The 24550-nt window shown below is 44.0% G+C and overlaps 1 protein-coding gene across 3 annotated transcripts; it reads right to left on the reverse strand.

The window, feature by feature from the left end:
- Positions 1-529: 529 nt before the first annotated feature.
- On the reverse strand, positions 530-21342 carry LOC147435413 (uncharacterized). Of its 3 annotated transcripts, XM_086488477.1 has the most exons (6): positions 6413-7030; positions 5600-5862; positions 5140-5231; positions 2722-4746; positions 2450-2642; positions 530-1488 (listed from the first exon to the last, which is right to left on the reverse strand). In XM_086488477.1, exons 2-6 carry the CDS (start codon positions 5736-5738, stop codon positions 755-757), a joined length of 3183 nt encoding a protein of 1060 aa, XP_086344603.1. In that variant the 5' UTR covers positions 5739-5862; positions 6413-7030; the 3' UTR covers positions 530-754. The 3 variants fall into 3 exon arrangements, with proteins under 3 accessions (XP_086344603.1, XP_086344602.1, XP_086344604.1); XM_086488476.1 differs by lacking the exons at positions 5600-5862; positions 6413-7030 and adding an exon at positions 20816-21342; XM_086488478.1 differs by lacking the exon at positions 6413-7030 and having other exon boundaries at positions 5600-5877.
- Between the last annotated feature and the right edge of the window lie 3208 nt (positions 21343-24550).

The following is a 24550-nucleotide window of genomic DNA, read 5'->3' on the forward strand; positions in this document are numbered from 1 at the left end:
CTCTGTGTGTGTGTGTGTGTGTGTGTGTGTGTGTGTGTGTGGGGCAAGTCAATACTGAGTCCTTAATTTTGGCAATAACCTATTGGAAGGAAAATACTAGCTTGACAACAAGAGGAGCTAGAAGCCTAAAAAATGATGTTAAAGAGCAAGAATCCCCCATAGGCATCACCATTGAAGATGGAGTGTCGCGTTCTGCTGAGGAAGCTGCCGCCGCCAATGTAACACACCATTTCAAGAGAGGGTTCCAATGCTTGAAAAGCCCTAGGTTTAGTGTGATCACACATAAATTGTGAAAATTCACCCATCACCCATATGTTATAAATTTGAATGAGCAATCGGACAAAAATTAGAGAAAATCAGCATTAGAACCTTCAGATAGACATAATCTACATGTAAAATTTTCCATGTGTAGGTTTCTCATACCATTCATTGTTGTAACTGATACAAAATGACCAAAAAGAAAAACCCACAATGGCCTGCCATAGAGGGGAGGGATGGGGATGGGCAACACCACTTATAATTCTGGATAGGAAGAAAACCATCATTTAATATTGAAGGAGAGCAACCCTTTATGGTGTTGAGAAAATCAGAACTAGTGTACATATTTGTATCACATCACCCCCAAAATTGTAGTTTGCAGTTATCAAACAATGCCTATACAAAATCAAACACCATTGCTTCAACAATTTGAATAAGTTCTTTACATACTTGAAGGGTCAGGGTCTTTGAAAACATTCCAGCCTTTCACAATGACTCATCTTCTCAGATCATGAACCAGTTCTCTGATGATATCACCAGACAATAGTCTCTCCAACTCGATAACCACACTCTCTACATGACTCTGTGAGTGCACCCATGGAGCTTCCTTCATCATCTCCTTCGAAGCCATATCTTCTAGAGCCTCTTCTTCCACTCCAGATGGCATAGACTGGTGGCAGTTTATGTGTGCAAAAATCTGTTCCAGCAGCTGCTTGCCAGTGCAAACGAGAACCCCTTGATTACGAGACATCACCCATGGCTGTAATTGACGTTTCTTGCATGCAGAGGCAATAACTTCATCCACCACATCAAACAAAAGCCTTCTATTTGAAGAATTCAAGGAAGCCTGGCCACCATTTTTAGCCACAGAAACCTCTTTTGAGAACCTGTTGTCGTAGTAGGCTTCTAGCCTTCCAAATATGGCTTGATTGAGCCCGTGCTCTACAGAAAGGGACTCAGCCATGACAAGCCCGTTCACACTAAGCCCTGAGAGGCTGAGTACATGCATAATGTAGGTGAACTCCTCTTCACTCCCTGATGGGCATGCAACACCACACAGGTTAACCGACTCAAAATGCGCCTCACACAAGGTCCATGTATCTAACGACTCATCTAATGATGAGTCAAACGAGCTGTGGGGTGAAGAAGGCTGCGAAAAGAAAGCCCCGTGCAAATTTCTAGTCTGCTCATTGCAATCGCTGTCAAGATGCAAAAGGCCATCTATGAAACCTGTGGCATTTAATTTCAAAATCAGCTAGAGAAACAAAAGGCCGAACAAATTAGAAAGTGAGACTCTGTTGGTTAGAAGGAACACACTCTGTGTTTGGATTTTTTCCTTAAGGTTAGTACGTCTCTACCATTTCAGAATGAAAACTCTTTCAAACCATCAAAAATGCAAAAATGAAAGGTAATAGGGGAGGAATTGAAAAGCCTCATGACAATGGAAAGTCAAAACTCTGTACTCTTTATATAAAGAAATCGGCTGGCGTGCATGCAAGGTGTTTACCTTTCCCTCGATGTTTCTTCCCCTTATAGAGGTGTATTGCACTATGTATTCAATTTAATTTTCGGAAGCCATTAGGAGACATGCTTGCAAATATTGAATGCAACATAGGCTACTGACTACATAGTTATATCAGCCTCTGATGGGTGTGTGAATGATCCCCAGAATGCCCTCATGGGACTTTCAAACAGGCCTTTTGAGCATATGGGAAAGGCCCCCACATATCAGCCAGTACGAGACATACATACTAGATTGGACTATGTATTGGATTTAATTCTTTGGAAGCCATCAAGAGGCATGCATACAAGTATCAGATGTAACGGAGGCTATTAACTGCATAGTTATTTCAGCCTATGATGGGTCTGTGAATGATCCTCAGAGTGCCCTCATGGAACTTTCAAACAGCCCTTTTAAGTATATCATGGGGATTTAATGACAACAGATCATAACAGGATTTTACCCCCGAGGCTATTAACTACATAAGTATATCAACCTGTGGTGGGCCTGTGAATGATCCTCAATATAACATCATGTGAAGCTTTCTACTAGTAAGGAATTTCAAACAGCCTTTCGAGCATATGAGAAAGGCCCCCACACATAATGGGGATTTAATGAACAAGTGTAACACGTTCCAAACATAACTTCTTCTGAAAGCTAAGTAAGAGGGAAGGGGATGAGAAAGATTACCATGACACTTGGATTCTTTTCCTCGACACTTGGGTTCTTTTCCTCTCGTGTCCTCGGAGCTCGGACTCACCTCTTGAAATGGTGTTTCTAACACAGATACTGGACTCGGTTGTTCACATTTATCAAGGCTAGTTTCTGAAGAAGTATCTGCAAGGTCTGTTGATGAGGTCCACTGAGGAAGTTCAGATGTGGTCTGCAGCAAAGGACAATGTCAGAAAGGTAGGGCATTCAACTTTACTATGCAGAATTTTGGAAAACTTGAAGAACCTTACCAGGCTGCTCTCAGAGAGCATTTTATTGAGGGAAGTCTCCGCCACAACATTCTTCAAATCTTCATTCGCTGCCGACTGAGCAGCCTGCCAAGGAAACCGGGCCAGAGATTTACAAGCCTTGTTTCTATCACATGGTTCTGCATCTATCTGCCTCACCATGGGAAGCTCCAATGAATCCACAGGCAAGCTGCATTGAGCAGGACTGAGTTTCCTACCACCTCTTTTCTTGGACAATGACAAGCTATCCTTCAAACTCAGAAGCCTTTCTTTGAAAATTGAATTCTCTGATGATTTCGCCCTACTTGAACACGTTGCCCTTTCAATTGAGTACCGACCTCTTGACTCATTTTCCAAAGCTCTGTTCTCGATGTATGGAGCTGCAGGGGCAGACAGAGACCTTGGTAAGACTCTTGGAGCCTCAACTTTCGAATCCCTAACCTTTAAACTGTTACTTCGGTACGTCTTCTTCAACGCTTTGGACTCCTTACTACTACTCTCCTTCTTGCTAAGACCCTGCATAATGTTTTCATCAGCTTTGCTTGGCTCGTGAGTAGTCTTGGCAGCTGAGGTGGGTGGTCTATAGGAGACTTTTCTAGCTTCTTCCATTTGAGATCCTCTTTTTCCATTGAAACTTAACTGCCGGTGCTCAGCTTCCTTGTCAAGTTTCGATATACGGGGCGAGCTTGGTAAGCTACAACTGGACTTACCAGCCTCTCTTGCTGCTCTCTGAAAGGCCTCCACATCAACTGTGCCATTAACATCGACAGACCATGCACCGACTCTTTGAACTGGTATTCTTCTTCCAGATGAGTCTAGAACGCGTGCACCATCTTTCGAGGACCTCTGGCTCATGTCCTCTTTCACATGTTTTACAATCTGCTTAGCAATAGCTCGAGCATCGTACGATCCATCCTTCAAATCATCTCCAAACAACTCCCTAGCGAGCCCGTTATCATTCCTTAAGTTTGCTTTCGACTTAAAGTCTTGTTTTACACTCTCTTTGCCTTCCATTCTGAATTTCAAGATTCCATCAGCACCTAAAAGAGGGGCTGATGAACTAAAACAATGGGGCTGCCTATCTATATTAGGCTTTAGCACCACAATTCTTGTAGGCACAGCATGATTAGTTCCTACTCTTCCACCAGGTCTCACTGTAGAACCTCCTCTTGTGCGCCACCGCAATCGCCCTGGCATTTCATCATCTCGACCCCATCTAAGATTGCCTAAGGCTCTCCCTTTGTCTATAGCCCCAGACTGATGCATGTCCTGTCTCTTTCTCGATTCCTCCAAAACAACCCCTGTAGATGAAAGGACATCACACTCAAACGAGCGCTTAGTGGGCTTTGCTCCATCATGCTGTCTGGTGCCATCTTCAATGCTTGGGAGAGAGCCACCTCCTTGTTGGAGATGCTTTGCAAAAGAGGAATGTGGATCCTTGAGAATTTTCACAAAAAAGTCTTTATTGGCATTGAGGAAGTCCAGCGCATCCAAGAACTCTTCAGAGTCCATCTGGGAACCCACTATGCCATCCAGCTCTTTTTTTTGTGGCAAAGTGGGACTTTCTAGGTTCATACGGGATATCAATGGTCTCCCTTGCAGCGCTTGACGTGCCGCAAATTCTCTCTTGAATTCCTGCAGTTGTTTCTCTTGAGGATGATTCCTGAAAGAGAGCTCTCCATAGCATACCTTTTCTTTGCTATAATCTTCAACTGATGCTTCGAATTCAACAGGACGGTTGACTTGCATATAATAAGATGACACACACTCCTGTGACACTCTCCTTAGTGAAGAATGGTGTGAACCTTGCAACATTTCCTGACGAGGTAATGCATCCAATCCCATCAAGCGAGCAACCACGCTCGGTGCACGAGGCTGAGGCTTGCTATCCAATTCCACATCCATGATAACACCATTACCCCTTAATTTTGAAAAGCCTAGATCAGAGGCAGACATGGGGGACTTGAAGTTGGAAAAACCTTCTTTCGTTCTCCTTGTTGTAAGACTCCGTGAGAGTTCGTACCCAATCTGCATCAACGGTGACAGATACATTCTTGAGTTCAATAATGCTTGAGGCTGGCATATCGATTTAGATCACTTATGAGTTTGCATAACACTGACACCCCATCAGTATACATGCGTACATGTGCATTTAATGAATCTAAGTTGACACACAAATGCATAGATGTCGTATTACAACGTAATCATGTACATCCGAGCATCAATTGCATAGCTCCATGGTCCAAAGAAACCCCTATTGACATATGATGCAAAGGACATGAAAGAGAAAAAGCTTGTCTACTACATGATCCCAAACCTCAAAAGATTGAATATGAAAGCATGTGAACACATGGATCAATTTCAAGTCAAGTTGAGAAAATGAATAATGTAATCTTTACAAAGCATAATGCAAGACTATACCGGGATCTCTTCGCATCTTACTTCGCTATTCCGTCTCGCCTCAAGCAAACCACTGAAAGGAACATCCAAGCTGTTCCTTGGGGCTTCAAATCCTGAAATTGTGAAAGCATTGAATGATAAAACTTGCCTTAGCGCTGAAAATGAAACAGAAGTGAAACATTCTCACTAAAGATCTAATGAAAACTCCCACATGACATGGCTTCTCTTGAATGAAGCACTCTATAGTCTCATCAAACAGCCTACTTGAGCATCACAACCAAACCACTTGAGCAGAAAAGAGAGCGTCTAAGAGATAGCTCTGTCATAGAAGAGTTAGGAGGTGGAAAAAAGATGTGCAATTCAGTCAAAGCACTTATTCAACAAGGGAGATGCATTCTAGGTGCGTAGACTGCAAGGAAGATGCAATACATCTCAATGTAGCTAGAAAGACAACAAAATTGAGAGGGTTTTAATTTCTTACCAGCATCAGCTGCAAAAGTCCTCATATCTGTGCTACCTTTTCGTGTAACAGAAGATCGATCCAGCTCAAATAAGTTATCCATTCCCTTTGAATCGCTGTCCAAATGAAAGGATCGCCTGTACAGGACTTCCCTAACCATTGCAATTTGTGAAATTTAACACCTGTGAGCGTCAGGAGTCGAGCCTTCCCATCTTGTGCACTAAGCCTAAATGGGCATGATGGACGTCAAACGGCCTTGCAAGTAGCAGAACTCCAATGAATTGCTGGCAGAAGGAGAGTAATAGAAGAAAGAAACATAAGATAAGGTGCAGAGGGGAAAGGATGCGGTGCCGTTGAATGAGGAGAGCAATAAACATAAGATAAGGTGCAGAGGGGAAAGAATGCCGTGCCGTTGAATGGAAATTATCATGCACCGCTCTCTTGTGGCTTCTTGTTCCTTAACTGGCCACAAAACCACATACATCAGCCTTTTCTTGTTGAGAGGTGAATAAACATGCTTCCTTGCAGAAATGGGTAAGTGAAGAGCCAGAGGAGGATGCTTAAAGGCCTCTTCTTGCCTTCAAACGAACAATGCAAGGATGGGCATATGAGCTACTTGCACAGCAAGCGACTCACACTAACACATAAACACAGGGAGAAGGGAGAGGCTGTGTGTGTGTGTGTGTGTGTGTGTGTGTGTGTGTGTGTGCGTGCGTGCGTGCGTGCGTGCGTGCGTGCGTGCGCTAAGGAGCCAACACCTGTTCCTGCCTTAACATGAAGGAAGAGGGTCTGACTGCAAAGCTACCCATAAACACAGACAACAGATATACCCACCACAAAAGAGGTCGCTCACATCTGCCTTTGTGAGTTGGGACTCGGGAGTTCTTTCTAAAGCTCACAAGCAGGTGCAGAAATGATAGCTGAGACAGCTAGCTAGCAAGAGCTACGTCCATCCAGTCGAAGAGTAGCATCTGTGAGAATCCTGAGATTCGATGTCGAGATGGTGCATTGATGAAGAGGAGGCGGCGAGACGAGAGAGAGAGAGAGTGTAGAATTCTCGGACTTCGAAGCTCAGCGCGAAGGAAGGGCGTGTGCCCGCACAGAGGCGCGAATGCAAATGGCGCTCACTTGCAAAAACCCGCGAAAAAGGATGTACATTGTAGGTAACGCAAGAGAGAGGAGAGAGAGAATGTGTGTGCGTGCGTGTACAGAGGTCTTGAGCAAGCTATGGCGATGGCGCTGCTGCACTTTTGTCTTGGCAATAACTGCGTCTTTAGCGTCCTGTCCGACAGGGCTTCTGTGCGTAAGCAGAGCGAGGGGCTTTTGAGAGTTTGAGGCTTTCATCCAAGGTTGTTAAATTTTGGGCCTTTTTTTGTATGGTTCTGCAACGCTACCTACCTTCTCAACTCATTTTTTTTCTTTGGTTTGCACATGCAAAAGTGCTCACTGCTCACCTTCCTCATACATCATGTGACCCTGTTTTCTGTTCAATGGATCACGCAAGCTCTTTGTCCTAATGTTATATCTTTGCAACTCTCTCTCTCTCTCTCTCTCTCTCTCTCTCTCACACACACACACACTTAACAAGTCTTGAGTGTGTGTGTGTGTGTGTGAGAGAGAGAGAGAGAGAGTGTTGGGGTTGTGGGTGGGGTTTTTTTTTTTTTGGGGGGGGGGGGTTGGGGGTGGAATAACAAGAGGAAACTAAAAATAACCTTTCATCACCCAAGTGTGATACATTAGGGTAAAGGGGCGAGGTCTAGCAGGTGGACAAGCGGACCCCAAATAAATATATGAATATGGGATCAGTTTTGGAGCAGCAAACAGCGAGAGGCTTGTTGGTTAGCTCAATCGGGAGATGTTTGCGGTCGTCGGATGAAGGCTCGATTCACGCTGGCAACCTATGACTTAGAAATGGGGTGCTGCAGTTATGCTACTAGCACCACGTTTTTGATACACGCGAGTGCAAAAAATGTTGTTGATCTTCGCCTCTGAAGGATCATTTGCACCAAGATTTCTGTTGCGAGTCAATCTACATCATAGCTATGCATTATGCCTCTCCATGCCCAAAATGGAGCAGCACTTATGAAATCCGTCCAGGAGCACTTTAAAGGTGCTTAATATGGCTCCTTTACCCTAGTTCTCCTAATTCCCCCTTGAATAGCCTGTGTTGAGTTCAAGACTAGCCCCCTCTTGAATAACATGCTTGAGTTCAAGACTAGCCGAAAAGATCTTTGAGGTCTTGTCAGATTGTTCCTACAATGGTTTTTTTTTTTTTTTTTGCAAAACTCACAATTGTGAGTGAATTATATTGAGCATCCGAAAAAATTACAAGGTTTTGTCATGCTCATGTTAAGCCATGACAACATCCAGGGATCATAATTACAACGGCTATAAGGGCAGCCACTCCTACCGATGGCCAAGGTTTGCCCCCAGTATTCCATCTGTTTACAACAAGGCATAAGTAGTCCTAGACCAATCCTCCAAGTGATGCTTGCGCATGAGTGCCCATATTAGCACTTTGCTTTCCTGTATAATTTCTGCGAAGCTTGCCAACTCTGCGAAGATTGTTCCTACAATGTTAACATTGCTCTTCTTCTTCTTCACTCTCTCTCTCTCCCTCTGTCTCTTATCATCATCTTTTGTTCCATGATAATACATATGGACATGGACACCATTGTACACAGTTTTGTCTCATAACATGGACGTTAATATAACTAGTTCTATCTCTTTCCCTCTTATTGAGCACATGGAGTGTTGATGCATCGTATTTGCCAATTTGTCATGCAACGATAACATACTTGCTTGCTATTGCATGGCCGTCGTTGCGTCATGTGCTCATTATCCATGGCCTAGTAGCAAATCACCCTCTCATGACCCTCTGTCAATTGGAAGACATCATGTACTCTCTCTCTCTCTCTCTCTCTCTCTCTCTCTCTCTCTCTCTCTCTCTCTCTCTCTCTCTCTCTCTCTCTCTAAGACTCTTCTGGTAGATCTATAAGGTCTCTTGGGAGTGTGGGTCCTAGTGCAAAGCAAGTGCAGTATGGATCGCAAGTTATCAATGTGTAGCTTCCATGCCAAAGAGGGCTTATAAGTTATAACAAAAATTGAAGGTGAGGCCAGCAGCTCGATTGCAATAGTTGTAGTCATGGGCAGTGGTGAGGTTGGAATGTGTCTCATGACCTCCAAGACCTAAGCTTCTCCATGAGGGACAACTGAATTATTTTTCAATGATATAGCTATCGTGAGAGTAGACCATGTTAACCGCTTTTTTGGTTGTTTCGTCCATTTTTTGAAGGTAAATATTTCCAAGGGTGCCCCTGCAAAAATCAACCTTGGTGAGGACCCTTCAAGAGAGTCCTCTAATGACAGTGTTGCCTAGCCCTCACTCACAATTGCTTCTTTCCTTCCTTCCTTCCTTCCTCCTCTCTCTCTCTCTCTCTCTCTCTCTCTCTCTCTCACACACACACACACACACACCACATGAGTTTTAAAAAATTGACAATAAACTCCTCTCTCTCTCTCTCTCTCTCTCTCTCTCTCTCTCTCTCTTTCCCCCCCCCCCCCAAAAAAACCCCAAAACCACCACACCGTCTAACAACTTCTCCACTATGTGCATATGCTTCAACAACTTCACTAACGAGTATTGCTTGCTTCTATATTTGTTTTATTTCGACTTCAATCCTTCATGTGCTTGCTTACAACTCACACTTGACAGTTTTTTTGGTTATGGCATCATTGTCATTCGCTCGTTAGGCATTCTTATGTTTAATTCCTACCCTTCATTCAAACTGGTTGGCTCTTAAATTGTTCTCACTTTACATTCAATCTCAAGAGATGTTAGATGTTAGAATACTTTGAGGCTTACCATTCTTTACAATAGAAATCTTAAAGCTCTCAAAAAGTAGTTGGTAGCTTTGAGCATTTACGTTGTAGTTGTGATGTTGACCCACCAACACCAACATGGGTGGTTTAATGGCCTTTTTAGTTTGATTAAATGCAACACAAAAAGTATCATGAAGCATACTATACCATGGTATTGCTAAAAATGGCTAACCACAAGAGACAAATGTGTTCCTCATGTGTTCCTCATGCATCTTAGGACATGCATTTATGATATGTAGCTTGTCATGTGGGTTGTCTTTATCACAAAAGTCCTTCATAGTTTTTCTTGTTGTGGTCCTCCATTGCATATGGCTCCTTTTGGTATGAAGTCTCACCTCAAGCTTGTTCACGTGTATGTCACCATAAGTCCAACCCCAAGCTTTGGGTGCATGTGTATGTGAATATATCCATGTCCATATGTTTGTGGGAGCCTCTAGGGCCTATGCCTATTGTACAACCTTGTCCCATAACACAAACTACATAAGAGCAAGGGAGAAATACTGTGTTAACCTTGCATAGGAATAAGACGCTACAAGGTTTGGTAAAGGTGATGACACTCAGGGCAAGGGAGCCTCATGGCTTGATCTGCAGGATTGCTAACAAAGTAGTGGCAGGTGCTACATCACTCAAACCAGGCATCTGTTCTGCTAGCATCTTGAAGGGTCAGAACTCTCTAGATAGCGGCTCTGTCAGAACCAATGAGGTAGTAAGAGGCAGTAAGTGATGGAGGCCAGGAGAAGTTGAGGAATACTAAATCTCGGCTCAAGCAAGAACTTAAGTTAACAGGCAGATTGAGGTCAGTCCCAACAGAAACAAAAGAACTAGCTCACAGGAAGATTATAGTGGGTCTCTCGAAGATGGGATTGCGGAACGAGCCTTTAATGCTCTAAAGAAGTCGTTGCCGCAGTAGGTGGAGATAGCAAAGGCGGTCACTATTGCGATTCCGTCGGTACTCATCTAAAAGGAGCTAGCCATGCAAGCTAAGCTCACGCTTGTGTTTGGCTTCAATGGGAGAGTACCGAATAGATACGAGCTGATCCAATGGATTCAAGGACCGCAAATCCTTGGGCATGGAGGAGCTATTGAAAGTTCTGCTTACCTCACTGCTAAGGGCTTTTGCTCAGTCAGATTCAAGGATGACTCCGATGTTTTGAAGCTCCTAGATAAAGGCCCCCTCTTGTTTAACAGGACAACAGTCTCTGTAGTACCACGGGAGCCCGTTCTTTTAATTGGAAAAATCCCTCCAAGGGATACATCCAGTTTGGGTTGAGTTTGCGAGGCTGTCAAGTTGTCTCTGGGATAATATCAGGATGCTTGCCGGTCAACTAGGCACCCCCTTGTTTGTTCATAACAAGAGAGGACTAGGCAGGACCTCTAATCGGGTGTGCATAGGTTGGAATGTCGCTAAGACACCACCTAAGCGAATGGTCATCAATGTTGGAGCAGGGCTAGTTACGATCCACCCAACTTTGGGACCTACTTGGGGGCATGCTTTGAGTGCAACAAGTTTGTTTGCCAAGGATTTCCCCATGAAGGCTAAAGTAAATATCGACCTGGCAATGCAAGAATCCAGAATGGAAGCAACTGTAGAAGGGAGTGAGAAACATGTAAAGAAAAACAAAGAGTCAAGAGAAGGTGAAGAAAAAGAGGCAATGATCTGTGACAAAGAGGTAACCAAACAACAGGAGAGGATGGTGGAGAAGCAGTCCTTCGCTTTGCAATTCCCTCAAGGTCCAAGCAACTAGAGTACTTCTTCACCTAAGTTTATGACAGTAACAACTATATCGGCGTTTCAAATCCTAGGCCTGAAGAGGGCCAAAAGGGTGAAGGCAGTGGCAAGGGATTCGCTGTCACTTGAGACTACAAAAGCTTGAAAAGAGAGAAGCTCCACCCCATTTCCCACCCAACCAAAAGGGGCAACGGCTGTCGTTCCGTTTCACAATCCCTTTGCACTGTTACAAGAAAAGAAAGCAACTGATTTGGATCCCCCGAAAAACTTCATGGTGACCGAGGGAATTGGGAAAGGACCAATGGAAGAGGTCACCAGGAAAGAGGCCACGTAAGGAGTGTCTCAGGAGGTGGAGGAGTTCGTTCCCCTATCTCAATAATGGAGGAGCTTATCATCTAGTCATGGAATGTTAAGGGGCTCAAGACCCAAAAGAAGAGCTCCCTATTCTGGGAGGAAGTTAGAAAAGAAGTCAATTGTTGGGTTGTCCAAGAACATCACCTTGATGCCGCAAGTAAAAGAAAACAAGCACTTGGGAAGAAGCTTGTACTTTATGGAGAGGGTGGTGATGGGTACAGCGATGTCATGACGATTTTAGACAAGCACCTAGAGCCCAAGGTGGTGTTCAATCATCCATTTGGGAGAGCTTTGGGAGTAATGATCAAGTGGGGGGACCAAAATGTCACCATTATCAACATATATGGTCCGTGCGTGGCAAAGGAAAGATCTAAGATTTGGGATCACCTGAAAGGCGTTCACGTGGAGGGGGAATGGCTCCTGATGGGAGACTTCAATATGGTGGAGAAGAAAAGCGATAGAACATGCTTCTCCATCATACTGAAGTGAGGCCGTTGCTTCCAGTTGAAGCACTGGCACCCAATAACTATGATTTCAGTGGCATACAAAATAATCACCAACATTGTTGCTCTAAGGCTCTCTCCCCTACTCGACAAGGTCATCACCCCTCACCAACATGGATTTATAAAAGGAAGATCTATCTACGACAACATTTTGGCAGCCATGGTCGGCATAGAGTTTCCATCATTCGCTCGACCACTAAACCATCAGAGAGAAAACTGCAGATATGCATAAACCATGGTGAGAATATGGGAAAATCCGATAGAGTTTCCCCTGAAAATTGAGCAAAAACTCAAAAAATCTCACCAAATCGCTTAAAGACAGACACTAAGTGTCTCAATAAACAGATCCACAAATGGTCTACATACGCTACCAAAAGTCTGGCAAAATAGCTTACTCCTGTTCGAGTGGCTCTATGGACGTATACCTGTCTAAAAAACACATGTAGACCTGCGAACTTGCTACCTGCTAGCTATGCCGAGCTCAAGCTGTATCCACAAATGCATACATAGCATGAAACTGCACAAAACCGTGCAAAAAGGCTCTCTGAAATGCTCCACACAGTCGTACATGAACACTACATGTGCCGCTTAAGTTGTACTGCAAAGATTGTGCAACCTGTGAGCAAAATCGTTGGGGAACTGGCACACACTACCTCATCGGTCAGTAAACACGTCGATTGAAACACCTGCCAAGAGCTGAGCGCGCTCTAGGGATAACCCGCTCCGGAATGGGTCGTCGGAGTCGTATGTGTCGGTGTGTGCCGCCAAAACCAAAAATTGAGATATGAGTGTGTGTGTGTGTGGGGGGGGGGGGGGGGGGGCGCTTTGAGCTGCACTGCTCTCTCCGATTCTCTACCCCCCTCTTCCAAGCTTTGCTCAGTATTACTTGCTGGCTGCCCGACTGCTTGCAAGCCAGATTTGCTTATATGCCCTCAATTGTCTGCTCACCTTGGTGCGTGTTTGTTTATACACACGACCATGCACTCCCAGGCGCAATTTTTCCCAATGTGCTCAAGAATTTGCTTCCTCTATTCACAGCGCTATCGTATGCTCTGGACTTGCAACTACCAGTGAGGACTCTGTTATTTCATGCTGCCAATTCAATTCGATTCAATTGCCTTGGCTTGTCTTGGTTTATTGCCCAAAGCCTTCAAAGGCCTTCAAATACCTCACCAGATGCCGACTCCACTCTTGCTGACCTTGGTTGATTTTGTAGATCCATCAAATCCGGCTGAGATTCCCTCGAGACTCTCAAGGTTCCCTCTCCTCAAGCTGGGCTACACACGTAGGAGAAGCTGAGATCCAAGATCTCGCTGACCCACTCCGATCAAGCCCTGATCTATACCGAATCTAGTGCCACCACCAAGCTCAAGCTTCCATAGCCAAGCTCCGTGCTTTCGCGTCTTGTCAAGAAGTCGTTGCGCTCGTCGTTTGCTTGATACTACTTGTGAGTGCACGTGTGCATGGATGCGTGCATGCGCGATGTGGTGCGATGTGCGTGGGGAAGAGAGAAGCACAAGAGTGTGGATGGAGTAACCTCAGGAAGTAGTGTGAGTGAGGAGCTCCTTATTCTTTGTATATGAAAGAATAAGAGTGAATACACACAATGGGCGGTTGGGCGGGTAGACATTGGACATCCGACCTCGGGCAAAGGCATAGCGCCTTTACCCCAACATGCAAGGTGGCCAGTGGAAGGGGCTAGATATGCACGACAAGTTGCTTGCCCCTCGGTGGTCTAACTTGAAGCTTGGGGGCTTATTTGGCGAGCTGGCTTGAAGTGCAGTAGAGTAGCGACGGCCTTGGAATGGGGAGAGGTAACTAGATACTTTCACAAGTCCATGTCTCATTGGTCCCCTGGCTTTATAAGGTGGGAAGCGTCCTATTGAACCCTACTTGGAGGGAGGTAGCAACAAAGATGAACAACAAAGGACTCCAACGACTGGGCCGGTTTTGGAACTACAGTAGTAGTGACTGGAAATGATTGGACCAACTAGCCTCCCAGTTCAATCTCAATAGGACTGAAAGATTACTGGTAAATAGAGCCTTATAACGGCTTGACACTTGTTGATTCTAGGTTTTGATTGGAAAGCGTGGCGGTGGCCCGTAGACAAATACTTGTGTAAACCACACACTAAGGAGGTGTACAACATCCTCATGGCCCCTCGCTGGATTGGTTCAATGGGACAAGCAATGGCTGGAGGCAAGATGGCTGACAATTGTAAAGAACGTCTGGTGCCCATAATGGTCACTTAGGATGAACGTCTTTGTATAAAAGGTACTATGGGGGGCCTTGCCGACTCGGGTGAAAGTCCTAGCTAGAGGTGTTGGCCTAGATAGATGCCCGTAATGCAGATCAGCAAGTGAGAACCTCCTCCACCTTTCCAAGGACTGTCTGGGGATATGTGGCCTAGCAGGAAAGACATGCAAGTGGGTTCAAAAGACATGGAAGATTGGGTTCTGGAAAAACGATTTCTTCTTGAGTGGGAAGGTAATCATGAGCCGACCGCTGCTAATAAGTACACAAATTGTCAGGTTTTGCTACTTCAAACACGTATGGAAGGATAGAAACTCTCGACTTTTCGAGAACATCATCTAAATAGCAAGGTTCACGGAGATCATTCAAGAAAGCAAGGAAACGATTATTGCCATTGGAAAACAGAGGAACTTTGAAGAGTGGAACAAGATTGTGACTACATCAATATCGAAACTGCATGGGTAATAGTCTAATCATTAACTAGCCTGATGTTATACTTTTGTCGTGTGGTGAACCCCCCTATTAGCCAATGTATAGATGTTTGCTGGAAGAGATCATGGCTCAACACAAGCATGACAATGTTTCTTTTTCATTTAAGGATGTGGTATTGGCATGCGCCTAGATGTTAGTGTCTCATACCAAGCACATAGCATTCAAATTTTTTAATCTACACAATTTGATTTCTGAGGTTGCATTACATATACTTGCTTTGACGAATCCCCATTTCAAAATGCAATTTTCATGTCCAACTAATACACCTAAGTTCTATCTCCCTAAGCTTTAGAGCCCTATGCTCTAGATCCCACTTTAAAAATTCAACATTTTTGTGCTCCAAAACCCCCTTTACAAATTTAAAACTCTAGATCCCTAAGCTGTAAATCCCACTTTAAAAACTATAAATTTCTAAGTCCTAAAACTCTAGCATCTCGGAGTGACCCTCCCCCTACCTGAGAGTCTATATAACCTTTCACTTTCTTTAATTCAAATTTTTACCTTCTTAAAGAAATACTCTAGGTCCTCATTGGAGACCTTACTTTAAAAGTTTTACATCCTTAAGTTCTAAATTTAACTTTAAAATCTCTAAAAATAAAAATAAAACATCTCTAGAGATTAAGGCTCCAAAGGAGAGATCCCTTCCTTAAAGTTTGATCTAGCAAAAAAGACAACTTTAGTCTATTACCTCTAGTTTCAACTTTAGTCTATTACCTCTAGTTTCAAGGGGTGAAAGAACAAGAACTTTTTAAAATGAAAAGGGGTGAAAGAACTTTTTAAAATGAAAAGGTGGGTGAAAGAACTTCTAAAAATTAAAAGGGGGACTCTTCTAGCTTTTGGAGCCACCCAATAGTTAAGTCTTTATCATTTAACCTCTAATCATTTAACCTCTAAAGCTGTCAGCCATTTCATGCTTTCAAAGACATCCCAAAATCTTTTTCTTGGTAAATGAACATTTATTTCATATTTCAAAACTCAAGACATGTCCATCATTAGATTTACACATTCTTCATTTAAATGAGTGTCATTATCTTATTTCAACCAATCAACATTTTTGGCCTATCAAAAGATGTTTGAAAATAGAACTCACCTTTTCAAGTGTGGTAGATTGGTTATGCCATTTCTCTCTTGACTAAGAGGTCCTAAGTTCAACTCCTGTCGGCTAGATCTTTAAGGTCTCTTGGGATAGTTTCCTACGATTTTAAACTCTCTTCTTCTATAGCCTTTGCCCTTTGGGCAGGCCAAAAAGGGGAAGGATTCAGGCTCCCCCTCCCCTCCTCGAGATACATTGCAAAAGGAGGTTCCTATGACGGTGCTCATGCAACCCCAACAATCCACAGTGGCTGTGCGAAGAGAGAGAGAGAGAGAGAGAGAGAGAGAGAGATAGAGAGAGAGAGAGAGAGAGAGAGCTTGGCCGGTTGTGACAGGAGACCTGTCCAAAGGAGTCGGTAGCTTTTGGGAGAAGAGAGAGAGAATTTAAAAGCTGTGACGTTGGGCCCACTTCCAACGTCTCTGGTACACTGCTTCCAAATCCGCCCCCCCCCCCCCCCGCAATTCGTTACTTAACGCTTCCCTTTAAGAGGTGAAAGCTTGCAGAGGTGAATTAACCATGGACGATGGCACTGCTAATCTCTCCCAAACATGTGTGTGTGTGTGTGTGTGTGTGTATGTGTCCCCACGCGCGTGTACGAGGCTCCATTTTTTTGATAGGTGAATGGATCGAGTTAGCTCATGGTGGGAAGTGCATTTGTAGGTTGCAAACACAGAGGCAGACGTCAAGGTTGAGGTGAATTAAGCTTGGATGATGCACTGCTAACCTCTCTCTCTCTCTCTCTCTTTGTGTGCGCCAGGCAGCCGTATTTTTTGATAGGTGAATGGAGTGAATCAGCTCATGGTGAGAAGTGCATGTCAGGTCGCAGACACAGAGGCAGACGTCAAGGTTGAGACAACCTGCTCGAACGCTTCTCTCTATGCTTAGAGAATACTCTCTCTCTCTCTCTCTCTCTCTCTCCCCCCCCCCCCCCCCCCCCCCCCCCTTCAAAGCCGTTAAAGGCAGCTTTGGGCTCAAATCTCAGTAAAAAACTATGAAGAGGTACATGGATTGTGATCCATATTTAACCTCATTTTGACATGAAACTATCTATTGCTCGAAACTTAGTTAAAAACTATGAAGAAGTACATGGATCGTGATCTATATTTGACCTCATTTTGACATGAAACTTGATCAGCTGGTTGTCAATGCTATTTTGAAGCTATTCACCAAAACTTTTTGAATTTGGATCACGAAAAGTTGGAATTTTCCAATTTTGTCAACGGCACTAGCTTTTGGCGTTTTTTTTCAATTTCTTTGATTTAGTGTCATTTTGGTTTCAATTTGATTTTAAACCTTGGTTTCAGATGCATAGAAGCAGTATCAGATGGTGTCTGTTCATCCTCAAACTGTCTCTGGGGGACTTGGATCGCGATCCATGTCCCACCATAAAATGGGATGAAACTTGTCAGATTTCTTCTTGTGAGTTTCCTATTGCCTGTGGGCACCAACTTTTTGAGTTTTTATCATACTTTTGGTCTCTACCATCAAAATTTTTAAATTGAAAAGTTATGGTCTTTTTTGAAAAAATATGGTTTTCGGCCCTTTTTGTCCTAATCTTTTGAACCCAATTTGATAGTGGTAGTTTCTAGTTACCCTACTACTACTGGTATGCTGGTATGCGCTAGAAAGAAAACCAAATAGAATGGTACAAATTACAATATGAAAAATGGAACTAAACTTTCAAAGCATAAAGAAATTTGAACACCCGTCCTGATGATGTGCCAGCTTGTCTCCCCTTTGTCTCCTACAAATAAGACTTCTCACCCTTTTGATGCACTAACTGGATACCTCCTCTTTCAAGGTATAGTGGATTGATAAGTTTGCTCCTATTGCATGGCTCATATTGCATACATGGTGTGATAAGAATGCCATGCTATTGTAGGCATTGCCTCAATGGATTGTGGATACACTCTCGTGTTGAGAATACATATGCATGCACTCTCTTGCTTTGGCACCGATAAGTTCTTCTACCTGCTCCTAACATAATCTACTCGCTACCTACTCGCTCTTCTTCAATTTTATTCAATCCATCCAAAGATTCCTAAAGATTCTTTGTCCTACCACTAGCCAGGGATTTGCTACCCTTACAAAAGAGAAGATAAGATTCGAACTCTCACTGATCGAAAAACGACCTTCAACCTGCACCCCCTAACCACTCAATTAATGCATGCAGCTGCTCTGCGTAGCAAGCCATGCAATAAAAAAATATTGCCCTTAACTTCTGTTGCTCCTCTGCCCATCACCCTTGAGCATCGTCCGCCCATCGCCTCCGACACCTGCTCACCCTCTCTTGCTCTATGCTTGCTTCGACGCCCTCCGATTTCACTTCCCTGCTTCGCGCATCTCCTGCTTCATTCCCCTACTTCACACATCTCGTTTGATTCAGCTCCTAATTTCTTTTTCAAAAATCGTAGCACCTACTGGCTCTAAAAATATAAAACCTATTAGTTAGCAGTTTTCTCCTCGGATATCTCCCCCCCTCCCTCATGACTAAGTAACACGGGGTCTTAAATGACCCCGAGCGGTGGGATCGACGGATGGGGTTGAGTGGGGAAAATATCAAGGACAGAGAATGACAAACAAAAGGTCAACGTAGGGTCGCGAGTAGGATTTGAACTCAGGCGGCTGCGAGAAGAGGCACACGCTCTATCCATGTGCACGCGAGTGTTTGGTTGTTTAAGATGGGAAAACATATATATATATATATATATATATATATATAAATTAAACAAAAATGCTAAAAAGTAAACTACGATGTAAAAAGTAAACTTGGACACATCGAACAGCTGAGCGCCTTTTTGATATTCGTGTCTCACTTCTCGCCCGTCGATCCCACGGCTCCCACATCATTCAATACCCTATATTACTTAGTCCTGAGATCCCCCCTCCCCTGCGTCTCGTCCAGCATGCCTTTCCCATCAACCCTCCCCCTCCGCCTCTGTCGCCCTGCTTCTTTGATTTGCAGTTGTAGCCATCCCGACCTGCCTGCAGGGCATCCGAGGGGGAGGAGGTAGGGTAGATGAAGTCAAACAACGAGGCAGACAGGTCGCTCTTTTGTGGTCAGTGTGTGTGCTTAGTGTATTTGTGTTGCTGACACATAGCCTCGCGTGGAGGATTGGACGAACGAAGAGGCATTGCATACTACACGAGAGAGACATAGAGCCACCTACAGGGCTGCAGGAGCAGAGAGAGAGAGAGAGAGAGAGAGAGAGAGAGAGAGAGAGAGAGAGAGAGAGAGAGAGAGAGAGAGAGAGAGAGAGAGTCTCTCCTCCTACAATGGAGACGTCGCCTCATCCATGCGTGCAGCTCTCTCTAAATATCGGACTCTCAAGGATGTGGCACCCTTGAGAGTCGTCCAAGTGGCAATTGTTTGACTTGTTGGACCGATGCAGTTGATCGCATTTCGACCCTTAGCTTTTTTGCAAGCCTATTGGTTTGCACAAACGGCGACATGCTCAATCAAAAAAAGTGCTTTAACTCAACGGACCATTCACCCATAGGATTTGAACACAGGCGCCCGCGATGAGAGGCCATTGCACAACCACTAGCATAACTTCGTTGCTCAATCCCCAGCTCGTGTTCAAATGGATACAATGTTTAAACCGGGGGGGGGGGGTTGTTTAAACCCTTTTTTAAAAGGGAAAATTACCGAAATACCCCTCTAATTTGTGGAATTTTCCAAAATACCCCTCAAATTTCAAAAATTACCAAAATACCCTTGCATCTCTTTTGGTGGGCCTGCTCAAGATTTTCTAATCTTTATTCCTTTTTGACAATTTAGATCTGTTTTTGAGTGCTTAGCATGTAATTTGTCACGAATTACCTTGCAAAAAGGGCAATAAGATCTAAAAATAATGAAGAAATTCATCTGCAAAGCCTACTTAACATACCCAAATTCTAGTTTTAGCATCTTGTATTGATAGACCATTAGTCTTCTTATGAAAAGCTACGAACTTTTTCATCTTTCAAGAAATTTAATCTCACGACCAGGGGTACTTTGGGAATTTTGGAAAAATTGAAGGCCATTTTGGGAATTTGTGACAAAATAATGGGGGTGTTTTCGGAATTTTTGAAATTTGAGGGGTATTTTGGGAATTTCTGCAAATTAGAGGGGTATTTTGGTAATTTTCTCACTCTTTTTAAAATAACCGATTGCCGGTGGACGGGACTCCTTGCCACGTCGACAAGAGTCCGATATCTAGGACGAGCCGTAAAACCCTATCGGTCATACATACTTGCTCATCCGTATACACAGGCCACTTGAGCTCCCTCTGCTTATCGCACAGAGAGAGAGAGAGAGAGAGAGAGAGAGAGAGAGAGAGAGAGGAGCCATGCTCCTACGGCTGCTCGCAAAAAAGAGCGTACTTGTTGCTTGAAGGCCTTCGAGAGCTGCCACCACTGCCCAAACAAATTTCTAGAGAGAGAGAGAGAGAGGAGAGGGGGGGGGGGGGGGGGGGGGGGGGGGGGGGGGGGGGGGGGCAACGGCCAACCGTCCTCTGTGGCGCACTCTCATCCTGGATTCTTCCGCCCGTCGCTTCACCCTTTCAAAGGCTGGGTTCAGACAAGTCGGCAAACCTTTTCACGTAGGGGCGTCAAAATCTCGTGGCTCGCACTGGTTGGTCGCAGCTATGGTTTCTCTTCCGCTCGGCCCGCCACACTTCTTCTGAAACCCCCAAACCCCCCCCCCCGCCCCCGCCCCCCGGGAACACCTGCACGCCTCTCTCAACCTCTCCCTCTTTTCCACTCTTCTTCCTCTAGTGTCGTTCAGACTAGGCGGAAGCTGGCTTGAGTTCCACCGCTGTGGTCTGAACCCAACCAAAGTCGCATGGCACCCAGATGTCCTCATGTGTGTGAGAGAGAGAGAGAGAGAGAGAGAGAGAGAGAGAGAGATCCATACAACCCTAAAGGTTGAATCTCAGCAAGATGCTACCTTTTGGCGTTTTTTCGAAATCACTTTTTACATTGTCCTCCAAGGTTTCCTGGTTCGCGCAGGGTAGCAGGCCAGCAGGCCTCGTCGTAGCTGGTTCGCGCATCGAAAAAACAGTTCTGATCCCCCCCAACGCTAGCTGTTTGCATTCGCGTCTTGCAGGGTTGCCATCACGTCGCGCGCTGTCGCAAGGAGGGGTGCAAGTTTCGGACTCCAGCGTAGCAGGGTTTGATCCCTTGGTTCTCAGTTGCATTGTTCATTCCGCCCGCAGTGTGCTGTGGCAGGTTCGATTGTTTAGCAGAGAAGTGTATGCGCATTGGGGATTACTGCTATGGATTCTTGTGAGCAGGTTGTGAGAGTTGTTTTCGAGGAATGGTCTCCCTATTTTGCATTGAGTCATAATACCCGCAGTGGGTTGTGGTTACTGGCCATAAAGGTGTATTTGAAAGCATCTTTTGATACGTAACAGGTTCCCTCTCGGACTTGTTGCCAAGTCCGCAAAGGGGGCTGTTTTGATTGTGTCGCCTGGTCACGAGCCATAGAGCTCCGGATACTTATCATTTCGGATTGTAGAGCCTGTGATGGCTCCTCGAGTCAAGGCTCGCTCGTATCTAATCAAATTGTATCTGTTTTGCTGGTGTTGCCAGCCACTAGGGTAAAGGGACCAATAATGTTCAGGGTACCATTAGTACTAGTTCAACTCTTAGTAACTCTAAGAGGCCACACCAAAACAATTAAAAGACAAAAAAAAGGACAACGTTACGAACGTGGCAAATTTTACAGATTACAGCTCCCATATACACTTTGTTGGGTATCAAAAGTCACTACAATCAATGATCTCCTATTTATCATACGACGGCTATCCACTCATATCATCTTCACGGCTGTCATCTAAATCCAGATCGTATCGCCTTTATCATGGCATTGAGTCCCTCATTTACAGCTCGCCTCTTGCACAAAAACCATTTCATCAAGGAAACAAAAATCGACTAGTGTAACCAAAACAACCAACTTGTCTGCACACGCCTTCGAACAACCAGCCTGTGTGCACACGCTTGCCTTTACCCAACCCTTCCCAGCATAGTATACAGAGAAGGGTGCAAACCTCTTGTAACCTCACACATCACAATTCTGAAAACCTCTTCTTACCTCACACACAAGCACACAACACTTTTGCAGAGAACACAAATTCCATCAGCAACACACAACAATTCTTGCTAGCAAGCCTCTACTTACCTCACAAGAGTTTAGCAAGACAAATCCCATCCACGGCACATATTTAGCTTAACACTATTATCATCATATAATGCTTAGTGAACTAAAGAATGCACACAACCAGAGCCCTCACTTAACCTTACACCAACAATTTCATAGACAACTTCCCTCAAAGGATGCACAAATCAAACTTATGGCGAGCATATCTCCATGTGAATGTAAGGCTTACCTTATAGAGCGTCATCCTACACTTGAAGGATTGCTTTGCACATCTCTATTACTGCACAAAAAAGGTAGATGCGTTTGTTGTTGTGGCCGCGTACATGTGCTACTTGTCTTTATGTGTAAGGTCCCTTGCAAGAAAGCCCCTTTCATTTTCGGAAAAGCAGACCTTTCAGTAACTTCTCAAGAGACGCCAAGTACCAAAACTAGCCCACAAAAGCCTGCCCCAAAAAGGAAGTTCTCTGTGAAGGAGTACTCACGATTACTCCAAGACATACCTGACTAGGGCACGATTTCTAACCAGGTATTTGTGTTGCATGTACACTGATTTTTCATGTACTTTTCAAGCCACTTCATTTCATGAGCTACTTTATTTTTCAAGCAATATGTCAAACGTTTAAATAAGATTGTGTGGCTCAAGTAATTAATGCATTACTTATTTAGCTATGTTGTATTACTTTCATCTTTTCTGTAGTTATTTCCATCATGACTAGAGATAGTACTCAATCACCTTAGCTTTTACATCTTAATCAACATAACAATGCTGAAAAATGTAACTTATACACATGCCTGTATATTGCAAAGACCTTGTCATAATACAATTGTGTTTTGTACACATCATGAAGGCAAAGAGAAAGCAAAACGTGATGTCACTAAGAGGCACAAGAACAAGCAAGCGGCGAAGGCTTGGTGTGTTAACACCAGCAACGTTGTTCTCAAGGGAGTCTTTTTGCATTGGAAATACTTCAACAAAAACAACTTCAAAAGCTTCTTCAAAAGGTCGCAAGCAAATCAAGAAACCTCCACTAGCTCTCTTGGCAAAGCCAACATTTCCAAAGCCAAGGCTTCCCACAATTAGAGATCCAACATTAGAAAATCCTCCTCCAAATGAAGCACCGAAACCGCCATCAAAGCCTACAAAGTGCACACAACTCACTTGGACAGAAGAAGATATGGCAAAAGCTAAGGTGCATTCTAGTGGTCTCTCCTTAAACAAATGTTCTCTACAATTCAGCCATTTCCAATTGGGAAGAGGAAAGAACTTGGACTAAGAAGAAAGGGCCTCCAACTCAATTAACAACAAAAGAGGAGGTTGATTTACTCAACTGGATATTCATGAAGTGTGAATCAGGACATGGCGTTTTCGTTCTAGATGTGAAAGTTAAAGTGTAACATTTAATGTCCTAGTAACTTGTGTGTAGCAGAAAATAGCATGAACATAGTGAGCATTTCATTAGAATAGATTCCTAATGAGATTAACAAGAGTGCTTGGGTGGAGAGAGCAACAAAAAGCATAACACCTAGTTAGATAGCATGAACAATACTTCAAAGAGAGAGAATTAAGCAATTGACAACAGTTGAGGACCGGATTTGCATGGAGCCGGTCCCCCCCTCCAAAAGGCTTTGTATTATGGTTTCTCCCATCAAGAGAGACATTTTACAATACAATTCTCTTGTGTTTCTTCAATACTAGCTAGTGCAATATTGAAGATGGAAACTTCATGCACTACACAAAACACTTATCAAACACAACATCAATTCCCTCAAGGTCTCAGACCCAAGACCTCACACACCTTCAAAGATGGTGAGAGCTAGCGGGGTATGAGAGTAGATTGAGAGGAAGAAGGAGTATTCTTACAAGAAAGATGTACATTTCCTCACATAATCACTCATATTAGCATAGCTTAGCTTAGTTATTAGCATGGTAGAGGAGATGAGCATGCATTGAAGCTTGGCTCTTGGTTGGATTTGCATCACAAAGCCAAGAGTTGTTGGTGTAGGCCTTCCTTCTCACAAGCTTGGAGTAGGTGATAAGCTTTCCATTAAAGCTTGAGAAGGAGAGAGAGTCTTCTTTAGTTCACACATGAGATTGTGTGAGTGTGTGTGTGTGATAATGCCTTGAAAAAATCAACCCCCTCTCTCTCTTGGTCGACCTCCCTTGCTAATTACTCATGCTACAACCCTATTGGACCTCCCTAGCCTCAGCCAATGGAAATTAAGCAGCATAAGTGATAGTCTTCTGACATGTGTACCCCTTTCCCCTTTTGTGAGAGCTTTAGGTAATTAATAAATGCAACTAAACTCTCATTGGACCCCTTTTCCTCCTGGCCAATAGGAATCAGGCAAGCCATTGGGCTGCTGAATGCTCATTGGTCCCCTTGGGAGATTGTCCAATAGTCTTCTAGAGAGCTTAATTCTTATTGGTTCTTTTATTAAGTGTTTTTAAATTAATTAAACTAGATTTACTCTAGCCTAATTCTCATTGATCCACCTCCAAGGCCATCCAATAAGAATTGGGTA

Source organism: Adiantum capillus-veneris, chromosome 18 (genome assembly GCF_014529385.1).
Source record: "Adiantum capillus-veneris isolate H3 chromosome 18, ASM1452938v2, whole genome shotgun sequence".
Taxonomy (NCBI): domain Eukaryota; kingdom Viridiplantae; phylum Streptophyta; class Polypodiopsida; order Polypodiales; family Pteridaceae; genus Adiantum; species Adiantum capillus-veneris.

Bases quoted from the DNA above. Each gene is read 5' to 3' on its own strand.
- LOC147435413 (XM_086488476.1), bottom strand. From the start codon at position 21,065: ATGCAACTGAGAACCAAGGGATCAAACCCTGCTACGCTGGAGTCCGAA. The intron at 4,747-5,139 runs GTATAGTCTTGC...CCGTTGATGCAG, and splicing joins TAAGATGCGAAGAGATCCCG to ATTGGGTACGAACTCTCACG. The intron at 2,643-2,721 runs GTAAGGTTCTTC...CCTTTGCTGCAG, and splicing joins TGCTCTCTGAGAGCAGCCTG to ACCACATCTGAACTTCCTCA.